The 18,734-nt window shown below is 38.1% G+C and overlaps 1 protein-coding gene across 3 annotated transcripts in view; it reads right to left on the reverse strand.

The window, feature by feature from the left end:
- The window catches only part of ADCY8 (adenylate cyclase 8), a 260,213-nt gene that overhangs the window by 195,616 nt on the left and 45,863 nt on the right, over positions 1-18,734 (reverse strand). For all 3 annotated transcript variants that reach the window (XM_054499607.2, XM_054499609.2, XM_054499608.2), the window contains exon 2: positions 12,980-13,129. In XM_054499607.2, coding sequence (XP_054355582.1) covers positions 12,980-13,129 — 150 coding nt within the window. The remainder of the gene's footprint in view (positions 1-12,979; positions 13,130-18,734) is intronic.

An 18,734-nucleotide genomic window follows, 5' to 3' on the forward strand; every position in this document is an offset into this window, starting at 1 on the left:
AGTGGGTCTCTTGTTTTTTCAATCATCCATGAGGTGTCATCCAACCTTCTTTGCTTTTTTCCTCTTTTCATACTCCAAACATCTCTATGTGTTTCTCCCTTTAATTATTTAAAATCAATTCAGTCTCTGGTAGTCTGAGGATTTTGCTTTCTGTGGAATGTATATATTTCACAATTAAAGAAAATGCCTAAAGGAGAGAAGCAATAAATATGGACTACACCACTACCAGTGAGAACTCTTATTGGGCACCTACTATGTTTCAAGATTTGTACATGAATTATGTGATTTAATCCTCATAACAATTAAGAGATAGGGGTATTTATTACCACTATTCCACAGATGTGTAAATTGAGGCACAGAGAGGTTAGGTACTTGTCCTAGGACACACAGCAAGTAAGTGGCAGCACCGAGATGTGCACACAGGCATCTGGATTCATTAGTGAATTCTCCTTTTTCATGCTCTGTGTTGCACAATCTGATTTAGAGTTCATCCTTTTCTTGGGTGCAGTGGATCACACCGGGCTGACTCTCGGGTCATAATCTTTTCCATGACTCCATCTAATCTATTGTGAAATATCTTTCACTACTCATTCATGCATCTGACAAACTGTTCTTCAGCAAACGTGTAGTAAGGAACGAGTTAGTGGCAGGCCCTGTGCTCTGCACTGGTGAGAGCAGTGGAGAAGCTTCACTCTGCCTTCACCATGCTTGCAGTCTGCTTGGCTGAGAAACTCAAAATGACTATAATGAAATATTAATTACATTACCATAGAAGTCAGCACAAGGCATCATGTGTCTCTTGCATATTCCAAAACAATTCTGGAATAATTGTGTGAAAACTAAAATGCTTTGAGCTGTTGGGGAATCAGGGGTTGTAAAGATGAAATATTTACATCCCTGTAATTAATATACAAAAGACATGGCTCCCATAAATCTAAAATGCAAATTCAGTTGGACAGTGAGAAAGAAGAAAGAAGAGTTAATGGAGTATAGAGTTCAACAAGAACATTCTCTGTTGGATATGAAAATTCGTGCAAAAACTAGCCTCTAATTTACTAAAGAGAGAAGAAAAATGATTCTTCAATATCTGTCGATAATAATCACATATTTGGGGAAAGAGAAATGCTCATTGGAAATGCTCCTTAAGTTAATTATTACTTTACTCATTTGATACAGTGTTAGTGAATGTTTAAATACCAGGGTAGATATTATAGGGGAAAAAAATCACAATTCCTCCATGGATCAAGGAACTTGTAATCTAGCAGAGGAGATATGAAGACATGACATATATAACTCTAAGACTAAGTTGGAAGCTGCCAAGCTTACCAAACTCTAGTTTGTTACAAAAAAATTCTATTTAAAAGTCTCCTCTTGTTTTTAATTCCGGCACCTAACTCAGGACTTGATCCACAGTATGTATTCTGTAATGCAGTAACCTAATTAGATTTTGATAATTTGTATTTGACTATCACCAAAGCTCTGAAGAGAACTCTTGAGTAGAAGGCTCTGAGAAAAAAGTCAATTAATGTAGAATTTTGATTGGATTTTAATGCCTTTGCTGAGTCCTGAATAACGAAGTGATCAAACAGGTGTACTAGATGGCCCCTGGACCAAGCTGTGCCTGAAGCCTGCTTAGAAATAGAACTCAGGTCTAATGCTGGTTGGGGAGGAAGATCGTCTACCATGGAATAAGTGATGTTCTGTTATTATTAGTAGTTTTCTCGTACTTGGTGGGTAGGAAAGGAGAAAGCTGGAGCCTTTAGAATACTTTGGAAGAGCTACAAGAGCATAAAATCCCATGGTAGAAGGGCAAAGGGAGCTTCCTGAAGAACGCACTATCCTCAGTCTGGTCAGGACATATCACTGCAGGTGGGAGCCTTCACTGGAAGCTGGCACCTTCATGGGCCACTGGGTCTTTTCCTCTGGGTAGCTTTAGTGTGTGTTGAACTATATATTTTCCCTATATTAAGACAACTCATCTGATTTCTCCACATCACTATGTATATTCCTATCGATCACATTACAGTCCTGTTGTGACAATTGTACACCTGCCCTTGGATATTCAGTAACATGAGGCAATACGTTCTTCTTATGAGTTGAGTTTCCTATCATTTGAGACTAAAAGAGCATGCCCAATGTGGAAGGGAGGGCTAGGGCACTCCCAAGGGAAAGAGGGATAGATTGTGAAGAGCATCCCATGTTGAAGGACATCATAGCATGATAATTGGTTATATGGGCTCTGGAGCAAAACTGTTTAGGTCTGAGTACCAGCTGTGCAACTTACTAGCTGTTATTTAGCTTGTCTGTTTTTCAAATTCCTCACCTATAAAATGGAGGTAAAAATTCACCCACTTCATAGGATTTATCTGAGGATTGAATGAAGTAATCTATGTGAAGTACGGAACCTCACACATAGTAAATGCTATATCAGAGCCAGTCACTGTTACTTCCATCTAGGCAACGTTTAAGGAGGGGAGAGAGGTAAGAAATGGGTCTGATTTCATTCTAAAGGCAACAGGAAGTTGTATTTGTATCCTAAGCTGGCATAAAAAATTACCGCAAAATTTGGTGGTTTAAAACAGTAGAAATGTATTCTCCTACAGTTTTGGATGGTCAGAAGTCTGAAAGGAAGGTGTTGTCAGGGTTGGATTTTTTTCTGGGGCCCTGATGGGGAAACTGTCCCATGTCACTCTCCTGGCTTCTGGTGGCTGCCAGCAGTCCTTGCAGATGCCTCACTCCAATCTCTGCCTCTGTCTTCACGTGGTGCTCTTTTGTGCGTTTCCTGCTTCTGCCTCTGAGATTCTCTGTGTTCTCTTCTTATAAGGATACCAGTCATATTGAATTAAGGCCCACCCTAATCAAGTGTGATTGCATCTTGAATAAATCTGTAAAGAGCCTATTTCCAAGTAAGATCACATTCTGAGGTTCGGGGGAGCATGCATTTTAGGGGGACATTATTCAACCCAGAACAGAAGTCATAGAGATCACCTAACTAGATGTAGATTTTAGAAGGATCACTCTGGCTGCAGCCTGGAGAATGAATTGCAGGGAACGAAAGGGTTGTTACAGAGATCCAGGAGAGAAATGGAGAAGGAAGTAGGGTTAGAAACGTTGGAAAAAATATGAAAGATGGATGAGAAAGAGAATTAACCGCTCATAATTGTTACTGCATGTCAGGGAAAATGGAGAGGACGGGGGTAGTGTGAGCTTGAAGAGTTGGTGGACAAGTGGTGCTGTTTGTTCACTAAGACAGGAAATACTGCAAGGGCAAATGTTTTGGGAAGGAAAGATCAATACTTGTTGAGAAAATGAAGGATGAAATAATGGTTTTGCCTTATGCCAGGTTTCCTTTTGCTTTGACGGCATAGTTCTCAGCCTGTGTCTCAACTTTCTAGATTCCAATGGCCGATCAAGAGTAGTGTCAATGTTTTTAAAAGATCAACTTGGAATTTTGGACTTTTCATAAATAATTTACAGAATAGCACTGCATCACAGTGGCCTCCCTACCCAACTTAAGTGATTCACTAGCCTATCTACTGTGAAAGTCTGTCAACAGTATACACTGAACACTCATAGCTAGCTGGTTCTTTCAAGTCTACCCCCCATGTCTGCTAGTTGTGTCCTATCTTTACCAAGAGGCAGTAATGTTTGTTTTCAAATCTGTTTATGATGAACAAGCTTTTGTTTCTATGAAAAATGAGTTGAATACTATGCTATACTCAAAACTTTCATTCTAAAAACATTGCTTTCAAATGAGGTGTGGGCAAGACATTTGCAAAAGATTAGAAGAAAAAAAATTCTAGGATGGTTTTACACCAAGATAGCTGAGATAGTGCCGTTAAATTATTTTACCTCTTTTATAGCCAATCTATTTTGGGTGTGACTCATGCAAAATAGTAAATGTAGAATTCTGGTCAACTGACCCATACTCAAGTCCCACTAAAATAAGCTATTTTAGGCATGGGTTATTTAAAAAATACTTATTTTATTTTTCTCCTGCTCTATTTTACTGCCACTCTTGAAAAGTGCCTTCAACTGTTTCAAGGCAACAGAGCATGTCTTCTCTTCAGCATTTTATAGTTAGGCTATATTATGTTTCCAATTTCAATTTCTTTAGTCAAAATTATCTGCACAGACTTTCAAGATAAAAAGCCCCCACAGAGTTCTTCAGCAGCTCCTCCAGCTCCTCCAGGCTGGATCAAAGGTGTTGGAGGTCCCTGATGGTGATTGATTTCTTCTTTCTGGATGGCCACTGTATGCAAATTATAATTGCACATGGGCATAGGGTCATGAACTGTCTTTGAATCAAGGGTAGCATTAAAAATTTGTATTGCTTATGGATGCCAAATTTGAATAAGAACACAAATAACAAGAAGAAAAACTGTTGTTACTAGAATCAGAATACCTTCTACTTTGAAACTTAGGATATGGCCCAGGTGATCCAACAGTTCAAGGATCAGCCATGACCCCCAGCTCTCATCTATTGAGGCCCCACTATATCAGCCAATGGGTCAGATGCTTTCTATATATTGCTTGATTTTCTTACAACCAGCTTGAGATCTAGGGATTATTATCTTCGACAGATGTTGAATCTAAGGTTGGTGTACACACAGTCACCCAGATATAGACTTAGAGCTAGGAATCAAATACAGGTTTGTTTTTCTTCAAAGCCTTCACGTCTTCCATCATGCCAGAAAACGCAAATAATGTGCTAGGAAGATTGCAAAGAACCAGGCAGCCAGATGGAACGCAAGAGCTGGTGTCCCACCCACATCGGGTAAACACAGTTCTTCGAGTGAAGTCAATTGTTACAGGGAGATCAGAGGCCATTAACACTGGTACTGTGCTTGCCACTCAAAACCTTCCTGGCAATTGGAGGGAAGCATGGTGCTAACCCTGATATAAAACAGAATGTGAAAAACTCATGTTAACAAAAATGTCTTAGTGCCAAAAAGAAAGAAATAACTTACAACAGGAAACATTAGAGGACGCTTCATAAGCGGGGACGGGGCATCTGAGCATCAGATTGGGGCATTGGTGAGATTTTCACAGAAATAGCCCTAACATTTGTAGAGTTCTTTACAGTTGAAATAACACTTTTTCAGGCATTATGTTATTTGTCTCTCAAAACACTCCTGTGGGTTAGGGAAGGAATTATCATTTCTAATTGAGAGATGAGGAAACTCACATACAAAATGGTTTGACAACTTGCTCAGAGTCACACTAGCAAGTTAGAAATAGAAATGGGACAAGCATCTAGGTCAATACTGTCCAATAGAAATACAATGTGAACCACATATACAATTTAAAAATTCCCAATTTAAAAATTCCATAAAAAATTAGCCAGAAACAGTTGAAATTCATTTTAATTGTATATTCTAGTTAACCAAATATATTCCAAATATCATTTCAATGTATAATCAACGTTCAATTAGTTTGTAAAAAGTCATTAATGAGATATTTTGCATTTCTTCTTTTCTTGGATTGTCTTTAAAATCTGGTGTGTATTTTACATGCACAGCATGTCTCATTTTAAAACAGGCACATTGCAGGTGCTAAATATACACAGAGGGCTAGCACCATACTGGACAGAGTAGAGATCTTCTGACTTCTAGCCCAGTGTCTTTCTGCTCTGCTGAACTGCCTCACAAATATATACAGAGTGGGAGTGGAACATCTCATCCTAATGGAGCAATAGTGGCATGTCATTTAGGTTCCTGGCAGGATATAGCTGGTACCTCAAAAGGGATAATGAAAGAGAGTTATTGAAAAATTAAGGTACTCAACAATGGATGGTAAAGCACCCCAAGGTTAGGAAGGGCAGGCAGCTACAAACATCCCTGGAATCTGGCAAATCCTTTACTCCAAGTGAGGGCTGGCTGATAGGAACTGTGGCTTTTGGTAGATAAATGCAGCCACTGTAAATCTACAATCCAGCAGGGTAGGATATGGGAAGATAAATGTATGGACGTCTCCTTCCTCCCACACTCTAGTTCACGTCCAGTGCCTCCCACTGGCCGAACCCAACAAGAAGCCGGAGGGTAATGAGTCTGTTGATGAGATCCATAAAGGCCACACTCCAGGGGCAGAGAGAATGGCAGAGAAGCAGAGAGGGAGGGAGACAGATAGGGAATGACCAGCAAGAAATCCAAGGCATAGACGTGCGGGGCATCTTTGCTGGGCTGTGTGAGGTGTTGGAGTACAAAGTGGGAGGTAGCAAGTGACATGATTGGAATGTCATGCTGGAGCCAGGTGGTAAATGGGCTGTGATGCAAGGTAAATGAAATTGGGTGGGTTCTATGGGCAGTAGCAATCCTGGGGCTTTCTCACATTTAGTGTGAGGTCTTATATAATCCAAATTAGGCACTAAGAAGATGATCCTGACAGGTGTAATACTCTGTGCTGGGGTTTTGAGATGTGAGTTAGTCATACACCTCCCTTCTCAAATGAACCAACTGAGAAATAGATACGGAAGACAGACAGGAATCGACCAAATCAAATCATTCAATCAAAGCAGCCACTTTATTATTGGCAAACGAATGGGAGACTTGGCTGCAAAGGAAGCAGACACGAGCTTCCTATTTTTTCTTTCTGCTTTATAGCCACAGTTCCCCAGCCAGAGGCAGAGTAGCTGGCTACTGTGGGCTCACTGCATCAGTGGAATCCCTGCAGGGAGGACAGCAGCCTGAATGTCTGGGCTTCCTATCAGGGGTAGGGGACAGCAGCCTGCATAGGTGGTCTCTCTGCGGGGAGGAGAGGAGCCTGCATGGGTGGGCTCCCTGTGAAGAGGACGAGAGCTTGCATGGGTGGGCTCCGTGTGTGGGACAGAGGAGACTGCATGAGTGGGCTCGCTGTGGGGTAGACTGCCTGTGGGGAGGGATCACATTCTTACTCCACAGAAAGGTCTGGAGAATGTATATACAATGGCTTCTAACGCATGAATCCTGCTCTCTGGAAAACAGAAACCAATGGATTCCTGCCTCACCGTCTCAACATCAGCTAGAGAGGGACAAGAATAGGTGAAAGAAAGCAGTGGCATTGGCTTCATGCCCTGCAGAGCTCAGTAAGTTTGTTTAGGTTTTTTTTTTTTTTTTTTAAATTTCATAGATCATAAGGAAAATGGAGAAAAGGGAAATAGTTTTATTTTTCAAGAAGAATGTTAAGGTGAGTGACTACAGGTGGCTAGATTAGTATACACTGGTTAGTAACTGGTTAACACCAGTTAGAAAGCTATTTTGTGAGAGGACTTAAACCAGGCAGTACTAGTAAAGGAAATATAGAAAAAAATGTGTGCATGTATGGTAAAGACAGCACCCACAGGGATAGGGTCTGTGGTTGATGTGAACGGATCAGGTACAAGGGTGTATCACAGAGAAAGAGGAGTACTTTTTGGGGGAATGGGAGGATCATGAACAGGCCGAGCTGGTGATACATGTGGGACATGCTGATGAGGCTATCGAGCTGGTGCTGGTGGTGGGAATCTGGAGCTGAGAAAAGAATGTAATGTTAGAGATACTGATGTGGGAACCATCCGGAAGTGATGGTTGAAGCCATGATACAGCACCAAAAGAGAATCAAGACAGGAACAAAAAAGAAGAGGTCAAGGAGAGGCCCTTGAAGGATGCCTACATTTAAGTGTTTGGAGGAGGAAGAGAGATATGTGAAGGAAACAGGAATCTGAAAGACTGGAAAGAAAATCAAGTGCCCTCTAGTAAAATTAAGAGAGGAGAGTGCTTCAAGGAAAGGGGGTTGGGGGGTGACTCAGCAATGCCAAGCGCTGTGAAAATCAAGGATACGAGGATGTAAAAATAAGGCAAGGGTGTAGCAGAACATATAAAGAGATTAATTCCGTACAGAAATGTATGAATGAAACTCTCATGGAGGTGACATTTGAGCTGAGTTTTGAAGGATGGATAAGGTGCAGGGATGAAAGGAAAGTTACACCAGGTAGGGAAAAAGGTGTAAACAAAGGCAGGAGTGTAGAGGGTAAGAAGAATGTGTAGGAAACAGTGAATATTTCGGTATAAACTAAAGAATAATGAATATGAAAGATGTTGATAACAGATAAAGCTGAACATGATGGGTGGTCAGTGGGTGGCTTTGAACGTAAGGAATGAAGAATAACAGAAAATGACTTGGAAGTAAGAGGTTTTCGGAGTATGATGAGAAGACCCATCTAGTTGGAGCAGAAAGAATAAAGATTCTAAGGTTCTACCACTTTTAGGTCAACCTTGATTCTCTGAATGAATTAACAGTGACAAAGCTCTACTGTACTAATCAATATTATTTTTAACTTTAAAAAGTCCCCAAGATGTTAAAAGGTACCAAAAGGAATCAGACTAATCAACTCAGAACTCAGTAGGAAACCCAGCTTTCTCAATCTACTGTCCGAACCACCAGTTTACACCAATATTGTCTAACAAAGATATTTAAGTTTAACAGAATTGCTTTAATACAGCTAAAACATCTGCTGCATTTAAAAATAATCTTCCTGCTGCTGCAACATATGGTATCATCAGAAACTTTATTCCAGTGCCCCCAGAGCTTCTGAGACACCTCGAAATGCCATGATTACCATAAGGAGGTTTATACAATTCTCCAAGCTGGAAGAAAAACAATTAATTCATTTTAATATTTAAAATAAATATGGGCCATTTGCATCATTTGGGAGAAGCAGCAGGATTATGAAAACTATAATAATTAGAATCTAACTCCCTAAAGAAAGATGCTTCAAGATGTAGCTTCCAGATGGAAAATTCCCCAACAAGTTGGCATAAGATGTATGTTCAGCCTGTCCCAGTCTCTCCTGAATTGGGTAAAAGTGCTCTTCCCACTAAGTTTTTTAATGGAAGGCACAATGGGCACAGGTATCTTTATTTTTACGCAAAGGAGTTACTATAATATTCATGTAGGTAGAAGTGAAGCTAGGAGCCAAATTTGAATTCAATATAACTAGTCAAATAAATATTACTCAGAAGATCCTACATTTCAGCCACTATGCTAGATAAAAACCAGAGAATCCATTGAATCATATAGAGTAGCTGCCTTTAACTAGTCTTTAGAGGTTGTGGCGAGAGAGACGCACAGATTAGTATATGTCATAAAGTGGGATGCATTCTTTAATAGACTTAACTATCATGGCATGCAGCGAGTACTAGAAAACCATTTCAGCTCTACCTGGGAGAAAAAAGCAAGCCTCATGGAGAAAGGAATGCTCAGACAGAAGAGTAGAGACACATTAGGAGGGAGGTGGATTTCCCAGAACTATTAATACATGGCACAGGGTGGTGAAATAGCAGTTTGGGGAAAGAGACATGCAATGATTGAGATCCAGCGTGGCATGCTGTAACACAGATCTGTCAAAGAATTTCTTCACTTTGGTGTACACAGTACTTTGAATAATGCCTGGTGCATAGTTAACACTCAGGAAATAGAATCTGTTATTGAATGGAAAGCAGTAGTGTTCCACTTAAGAGGTTCACAATTTGCTGCAGGATATCAGAGAAAACCTAGTGTCCGGCATTGCTGTCCTTTAATAGGTCATCGGTATCTTTGCTAATTTCTTTCTTCCCTCTCTTCTAATAATTAAAGTCATACTCATCCTCCAGGTCCAATTCAGAGTAAAGACTGAGTCTTATTTGGCTCTCTCTCTACAGCATGAATGGGTGAATAGACAGATGAATAAATGAATGAATGATCATGGGAATTCTCATAAATCCTTCCAACAAACTACTTTCTCTCTTCCTTTAAGATTTTTGCATGTGTTTTTTGCTCTTTATGGTGTACCCTTTACTGCTTCTCCACTGAGCTGAATCCTATTCACATGTCAGCTCAGGTAAAATTTTTTTTCGATAGCCTTCTACAAGCCTCCAGGTTAGGTTTGACCCATACACTGTTGCCATACGTGTCTGTGTAGTCATTCAGCTTCTTCTACACCTGGTAAACTCTTTAAGGCCAGGATCTGATTGCTAGTCAGCATTATATTCCCAATGCTCAGCAGAGCTCCTGACACATAATAGACCCTCCATAAAGAAATTCATTCACGGTTGAACAAATTAAATGATTAATTTTTTTTGTATCCTACTGTGAGACAAAAATCATGAGTGCTTGAAAAATCCCACAAAACCCAGTCATTTCTGTTGAATATAACCTATTTGATTCTTAATTTATAATTGCAAAATATTACTATCAATCTTATTTAGGATCATTATCCAAGGAAAAGGTATCTGCTGTCACTTAGGTTCTTACAGCATCTCCTTCACAGGGTATAGAATTTTTAACAATTATGGCATTATAATTAGTTCTGATGAGAGGAAAATGGGAATTCATTTGTCAACAACACATGATATTTTAAAAGATATGGATGGGAACTAATGATGATTCTGGTTGCTATGCACTTAAGGAGAGCCATCATCCTGATTTACCTCCATATAAATAACCCTAAGTTATTACAACTGAGCCAAGTCAATCCATAATAAATTCTCACATGAGTCCTCTTGGGACTGAACTATGTTGACTGATTCATATAAATCATTACACACAATAATGCTAATAGAAACTCTTCACTGACTTGCAAGGGTATCTCACACAAAGTAATTCTAACCATTAAGGAGACTTTTCAGGAAGGATGTTATTGTCCCCATGCCATCGATGGGGAAACTAAGACTCAGAGCTTGCTCAAGCTCACTGAAATAGTAAGTAAGTAAAAATTACTAATCCAGGGCAATCTCATTTGAAAGCCTATGTTTTCTCTGCCAGACTACACTGCCCATCTATTACTGAGGAAGTTCTCAAGGATAATGGAAACCTGAAGCAGAGATCAAATGCCAGTGGAAAGTAACTTTAGCACTGATGATGTGGAGTCAGCTATCTCAGACAATACCCTTGGGTAAATAAAGGGTGGTCAACATGCCACAAATATCTTATCATAGTTGTGAACATAGGACTAAAAGAAGCCTACACAATATTTTACTTAATTCTAGGAACAAAGAACCTTCCACAAAAGATAGTCTTTTCTTGTGTTTTATCCAAGAAATCAATGAAACTGACTTATATGTTTGTATTGCTTTCTACATATTATTTCATTTGAGGCAAATGTAATGCAGAAGAGAAAAATATTGGCCCATGTATAAAAAAGGAACCTATGGTGGAAAGTTAAATAGCTTAGGTGGTCCAACTAGGAAGTAATAAGAGCCATGACCCAAACTCTAGTGGTCTTTTCACTAAATTCTAGTTGTCACTTTCTCTTACCTCTGTATATTATTATTTTCTTCCTCCTTCTGCCAACTTAAAAAAAATAAAGATTAGAGAGAATGGTGGATGATTCCTCCACAATTTTAGATTATTAGATCACAGTGATTCTAAGAAACCCAACTTGAAGGATGAGAAAAGAAGCAAAAAGTCTTATGGAGATGGTAAGGCAATATTTTTTAGTGTCTCCAATATATCATAAACACTAAATAAGAGGCATCCCATACAACTCACCCACAATTTCAGCTCTTGTTGTGACAAAGCATTAAGAACAGTTGAATAAATTATTAATATGGCAGCATTCTCTGAATTGGCACAGATCCCATGGAAAGAGTGACATGCCAGTCTGGCAACTGATCTGTTTTGCACAGGAACATAATACAATAGTCCTGGGAGATACTCATGTTTATTGTACAAGGTGTTTTCTTTCTTAAAGACATTTTTCTTAATTATTCCAAGGGCTATTCAGAGAAACTACTATGAGGTTCCAGAATTATTTTAGGCAATAACTTAGAAATTCCTTATTCTGAATTTTGTAAAGTCAAAGTAAGATCTGAAAACTCAGTAGTTTCCTCTGCCCTGGGCGACAGCAGATGACAGTGGGAGTTCAATCCTCTCAGGTGGGCCCTACCTGTCCATCTCATCCATTAGAGTCACACGGACCTGGCTTCACTCACTTCAAGGATCCCTGACTTCCTGGTGATTTGATGCAAATTAATTATGAAGAAAATGTTGAGTCTTTCTCTGCTACTTTCTTTATGATTTTTGCAAACTATTATTGCCTAAAGTCTTAAATAAGAAATGTGCTGTATTATAAATAATAAGACACAACTTTAAGAAAAAGGGTTTAGTTAATAAAAGGTCTAGTATTGTAGAGATAATATATCTACAAGCATAAAATTTCCAAGAGCATATATACTTGGGATGCTATAAGTTGATGCTAAAACCAGTTTTCAACACATTCTTGATATTCCTTTTGGAAAATTGTGTTCAGAACAAAGGTATTAATGGACTTAAAATATATAAATAGCTTTAATAGGGACAAATCTTTATTTTTTGAAAGTAAATTTAATTTTGGAGAAATATATTATTTGAGGCCAAAGCTACTTTTAAGTTCCTATAACATCCACCCAATCAGGATGTCCAAAAAATTCTTGTATCTTAACCTCTCCAAATTGGAACACATTATTGCCCCCTGCAATCCAACTTCTTTTCCTACTGTATCCCTTATTTTGATGTTGGCATCATGTCCACAGGACTTGTTTGTGTACATCTCTTCTAAAAATCAGGTTGTGGTTTTAGAGACTAGACGTGTAAGATTCTTCCATCCGCTTACTCTAATTTGAATTGGTAAACAGAAAAAAAAATTTATCTGAAATAACACATTTACAGTTTAAAAGAAAGAGGGTCAAAGATAGGCATCCTGATGATTTTGAGGAATCATGACCTTGTTCATGAACACAGATGTCAGTGAAAGATGTCAGAAAATAAATTTGTGACTGTAACCTCTTTATTTCTTACGGGGAACGATGAATTGAGTGTAGAGAATAAGACCAACCCATTTTGACCTGTAAGTCTAACACAACTATTTCAGACTCTGGAATCCTGTGACATAAACTTTAAGAGAACACTTGAAAGTCAGGATGTGTTTGGGAGTAAAACAGTAGCTCAATATAATTTAGAGACTGGCTAGGTGATAACTAAAGCACACAGCCTTGTCAGTTGGTACCTGTCTTTGGTTCTCTGTCTCCAGGCGCAGCCTGGCCTCCACACACCTCCGAGTCTCCAGGAAAGCTTGGCGCTGGGCCCGGTCTGACAGGTAACTGATGAAGATTCCAGCTGTGTTCATACACATGAATAACACTGCCTGGGCCACAACCTAAAACAAACACAGTCTGGTCAGGTGCTTAAAACAAAAGCTATTTACAAGCAACAATAAAATACACAAATAAATGTGAATTTCCAAAGTAAATCCTAATGTAGTAATCCATATGTTTAATCACATGTTTGTAGAACTACGCCCTTCATTCAGATCTTGAGGCAAATGTCATCCCTTTGGAGAGGGCTTCTTTCTCCAGTTTCTCCAATTTAAGGCTTCTTTCTCCCCAGGTTTAGACTGGGGTCTTCATGGGAAATCTGCTGTGAAAAAGAGGGAATCTGGCTGGCTTCTTCACTCCACCTTCTCTCTCTCCCCTTCACCAGCAAAAGCTTCTGGCTTTTAAGGGGCTGGAGAACATGGTGGGAATAAAAAGAAGAGACTAATAAGAAACAGGAAAGGAATCCATTGAATACCTTTGCCTTCGAATACATTGACTACTATATATAGACTCTGGTGTTCTCAGGTCTTCTTGGATAGAATCCAAGTCTTGTTTGTAACTCAAGAAAAGAAACACATTTTTCTATTTCTTTTCATCTCCACTTCCATTATTCTATTTCTAGGCATCAAAATATGCTTCCTGGACTCTTAAATTGGGCTTCCTACTTTTTCATTTGCCCCCTTTCTTACTACTGTTCGGTCAAGAAAAGCAGACAGATTCTTGAAAAGGGGTCAACACATGGAAAAAATGAACAACAAAGTATGAATTTCTTTATTTTCATGGCTTTAGCCTGAGAACAGGTCACAGCTCATGCAGTGTGTGGTAGCTATAACTCCAATAGAAAACGCAGGTGTCTTAAAGAAGCAAAGAACAGAGTTCCAGGCCACTGTAGCTTCCAGAAAGTGGGAGGAGAATTCCAAAAAGAAAAGAACCCGGTGAAAGAAAACCTAAAATTGTTTTATAACCTCTTATCTGAGCCACATATGCATAGGGAAGACAGTAAGCAATTGAGTTAAGGATAAAATAACTGAACTGATACTTGAACTGCACTCCAAAAGACAAAGACTTTCTTTTGATTTCAATCAAGTTAATTACCTGTTAAAGTGAAACAGAACAAAACAAAAATCACTATTTCCAGGGGAATGTAAGATAATTCAGTCTTAACCATAGAGCATTCACAATGCCCAGAACATAGCACAGAATTATGTGACACAAAAATAAACATTAAAATGTGACTCAATCTCAAGAGAAAAGATAGTCAACAGACATCTATTCTAATCTGACCCAGATGTTGGAATCAGCAGGTCGAGATTATAATAGTTCTTACAACTTTGCTCAGTGACATTCTAGCAGTGAATGAAATTCACTGAAAGTAAATATTTTAACAGTGAATGAAAAGATAAGAAATAAGAAAAGAAATAGAAACCTCAAAAAAAGAAAATTTCAGAACTGAAAAAGAAAATATCTGAACCAACTGGATATTAACAGCAGAACATAGATGATGGAAGAATCAGTAAATTTGGAAATATGCCAATAGAATATAACCATTTTGAAAAAATTATTAATAAATAAATATTATTTAATAATATATATTAATAAATAAAAAAATTTTATATAATTTTTTTGATATGGAGTGTCACTCCATCACCCAGGCTGGAGTGCAGTAGTGTGATACTGGTTCACTGCAACCTCTGCTTCTCGGGTTCAAGTGATTCTCCTGCCTCAGCCTCCCGAGTAGCTGGGATTACAGGTGTGTACTACCATGCCCAGCTAATTTTTCTATTTTTAGTAGAGATGGGGTTTCACCATGTTGGCCAGGCTGGTAGGTCTCAAACTCCTGACCTCAAGTGATCTATCCACCTTGACCTCCGAAAGTGCTGGGATTACATGCATGAGCAACTGTACCTGGCATATATATATATATATTTGAGATAGGGTCTCACTCTGTCACCCAGGCAGGAGTGCAGTAGCACGATCTTGGCTCACTGCAACCTCTGCCTCCCAGATTCAAGCAATTCTCCTGCCTCAGCCTCCCAAGTAGCTGGGATTACAGGTGTGCACCACCACATGTGGCTAATTTTTGTATTTTTAGTAGAGATGAGATTTTCCTATGTTGGCCAGGCTGGTCTTGACATCCTGACTTCAGGTGATCTGCCTGCCTGGGCCTCCCAAAGTGCTGGGATTACATGTGTGCACCACCACGGTCAGCCAAAAAAAATTTTTTAAATGATTTATGAAAAGGTTTTAGTAGTTCGTGTGACAACATCGAAAGGCCTAACATACATATAATCGGATTCTCAGGAGGAAAGGAAAGAGAGAATGGGGCTAAACTAATTTGTTTAAAGATATAATGCAATTCTTATAAATTTTATAAAGATACATATTTACAGGTTCAATAATGTTCGCAAACCCTACCTAGGATAACAGTGAACAAAACTATTCCTGGGCACATCATAATCAAAATGCTAAAAAAGCAAAGAAAATCTTGAAAACAGTCAGATAAAAATGTTACATATAGGAGACATATTCTTCAGTTATGATAAAGATTCTCAGATTAGACAAAAAGAAATATTATATGTCCTATTTGTAACATATAGTCCTAAAATATATTGATATAAAAATTTGGAAGTCAAAACAAAATAAAGCTGGCTTTGTTGTATAAATACCAGACTAATGATAATTTTTTGAAAAGGGCATTACTAGAGATAAGTAGGGTCACTATACAATAATAAAGGGTTTAATACATCAGAAATACATAAAAATTCTGAACATGGACACATTTAATCACATAGCCTCAAAGTGTACACTGCAAAATAAGATAAAAGTCTATGTAATTATTTATAAATCTATGGTCATAGTGGTCTCTTTTAACACAATTTTCAGCAGTTTATATACCAAACAGATTAAAAAGTCAGCAAAGATAGAGATAATTTGGAAATCTCATATGATTAACAACCTTGAAATGAAACATTGATATGGTTTGGCTGTGTCCCTACCAAAATCTCGTCTTGAATTGTAGCTCCCATAATTCTGAGGTGTAGTGGGAGGGATCCAGTGGGATAAAATTAAATCATGGCGATGGTTTCCCCCATACTGTTCTCGTGGTAGTGAATAAGTCTTAAGATATCTGATGGTTTTATAAGAGATTTCTTCTTTCACTTAGCTTTCATTCTGTCTTGCCTGCCACCATGTAAGACGTACCTTTCTCCTTCTGCCATGATTGTGGGGCTCCCCAGCCACGTGGAACTGTGAGTCCATTAAACCTCTTTTTCTTTATAAATTACCCAGTCTCAGGTATGTCTTTATCAACCACATGAAAACGGACTGATACAAACATGCTATTCAATAATTAGATAGTAGAAATTCTTTTAAGGCACATATTGAAAATTCGTAAAATATCATCTTAGGATAGGACCTGAAGTTAGCCACAGCAAACTTTGAAAACCAGGTTTCATCTCCTGTTACAGTGTTTCAAAGAAATGCTTCAGGATCCTGATCCTGCTTGTTTAAAATGTCCACTGAAAGATCTGCTCTTGTCTGCAACTGATTTGGGCACATGGATTTTGATACCTATCAAGTAGAGTTTGATCAACTTTCATTGTTCAGCCAGAATTGTGTAAGCTGAACTAATTAAGATGTCGATGATATTGGCTATTGTTTCTGCCATTAATAGTTGGTCCTCTTCAATTAGGACATGGATACAATTAACTTTTTCTTCACAGATTGATGTGGATTGTTTGCCCTGTGGGCTTTACATCTTCAACATCATCTCATCCTTTCCTAAAATGAGTGATCCATTTGTAAACTGCCAATTTCTCTGGGGCATTCTTTCTATGAACCTTTGTAAAACACCAGTGATTTCACCATTTTTCCACCAAAGCTTCCCCATCAATTTGACGTTTTGTCCTTACTTCAATTTTAGCAGAATTCATGTTGCTCTGATACGGGTTCTTTTGTAACTGATATCTTATCCTTTTTAATATCTCAGGTGGCATCCTATTTAGACACATTGCAACGTTTGTATAAGTTTATTTTGGTGCAAAAAGTTTTGAAATCCATATTATCTTACCATAAACACATCATTTAAATCCAGTTAAATAAACAACTGTGAGTAATCACTGATCTTGTGGAGTCAAGTGGGCATGAACATTTTGAAAATCTCTCGTATTGCTTAGTTTGACTTCAGCTGTTGTTAAATTTTATATCATTGGAATCACATTTTTTACTAAACATTATTTTCTTTATTCATTTTGATGCATACATTGATAGTTCCTTGATTTTTACTGCTAAATAGTACTTAATACACCACAAAATATTTATCTGCTCCACTACTCGCGGACTTTCTGATTATTTCCACTCCCATTCTCTTGTGGAAAATGCTGCCCTGAACATTGTGGGCATGTTCCTGGGGCACATGTGCAAAGGTGACTCTGGGGTGTGGAGTGGGAATACTCAGTGCTAACCTGGTGGATACAGAATGGTCTCCCATTATGATTTTAATATCAATTTCCCAGATTACTAACATTTCACACTGGCTAGGTTGTGGGGAAAATAGTCACTCTGATACCTAGTTGGTGAAATGTGTGAATTTGGCAATATCTGTAAAAATTGACAATATTTCTACTCATGAGTTCAGTAACCCTAATTCTGTAGACTTATTTCATAAATATGACCACCCATGTGCAAAGATCAAAGGATATAATAACATCATTTACAATAATAAATAATTAGAAATAACTTAAATGACCCTAAACAGAGGATTGGTCATATTATAAATCCATCCAGTTGAAAAGTGGGTGTGGGAGAAGGAAAGAACTAACATGTACTATCATTTTTAAATGCGCGGACACACTCAATAAGTTATTGGGTAATGCTGGGACAGAAACTGAAGTCTGGGTTTTTAAACTCTACCTTTTTGGGTTTTTTTATATGTGCATGTAGTGTACCTATTATAATATATTGTTAAAATAGTAAAATGAAAACTTCCTATCATGACGATGAGTATTGTTTGATCCTCTTCAAGACCATTTTGTACTTTTCCTCACTTACTCATTTTGTTCTAACCAATCTGACTTCTGTTACTTTCCACTCCTTCATTAGATTTTTACCATTTCTGGGACATTCAAACGTTGTTTCCTCTTCTTCAAACACTACTCTCCATACTTCTTGCCTTGCTGATTCCTCTTATCCTTCTGTTCTTGGCTTTATTATAGTTTTCTCAGATAGACACTCCCTGATCACTATATGAAAGTAGGATTCCCCTGCTATACTTTATTCCTGCACCCTGTGAATTTATCACAAATTGTAATTATATATTATTTGCTTGCTTGGTTACTTGATGCCTATCTGCCGCACTGGATTGTCAGTTCTAATAATACAGAGATGATGTTTGTTTTAGCCATTAATGGACAATTAGCATCCAGCACAGTAAATAAATGCTCAGCATAGTGTCAATTAATTGCTCAGCACTTAATAAGTTCTAGATATTTGATAAATAAATACATGAATGGGTGAATAGCTTTCCTATGTACCAGTAATCATCATTTATAAAATATACCAAAACAATGATCTTACAATAGCATTGGTAAGATAAAACACCAAAACTATTCTTAAACAATACTAACAAATGCATAAGAGCTAGAAAAGAAAAAAAGCACATGACTTTAC

The sequence above is a fragment of the Pongo pygmaeus genome, chromosome 7 (genome assembly GCF_028885625.2).
Source record: "Pongo pygmaeus isolate AG05252 chromosome 7, NHGRI_mPonPyg2-v2.0_pri, whole genome shotgun sequence".
Taxonomy (NCBI): domain Eukaryota; kingdom Metazoa; phylum Chordata; class Mammalia; order Primates; family Hominidae; genus Pongo; species Pongo pygmaeus.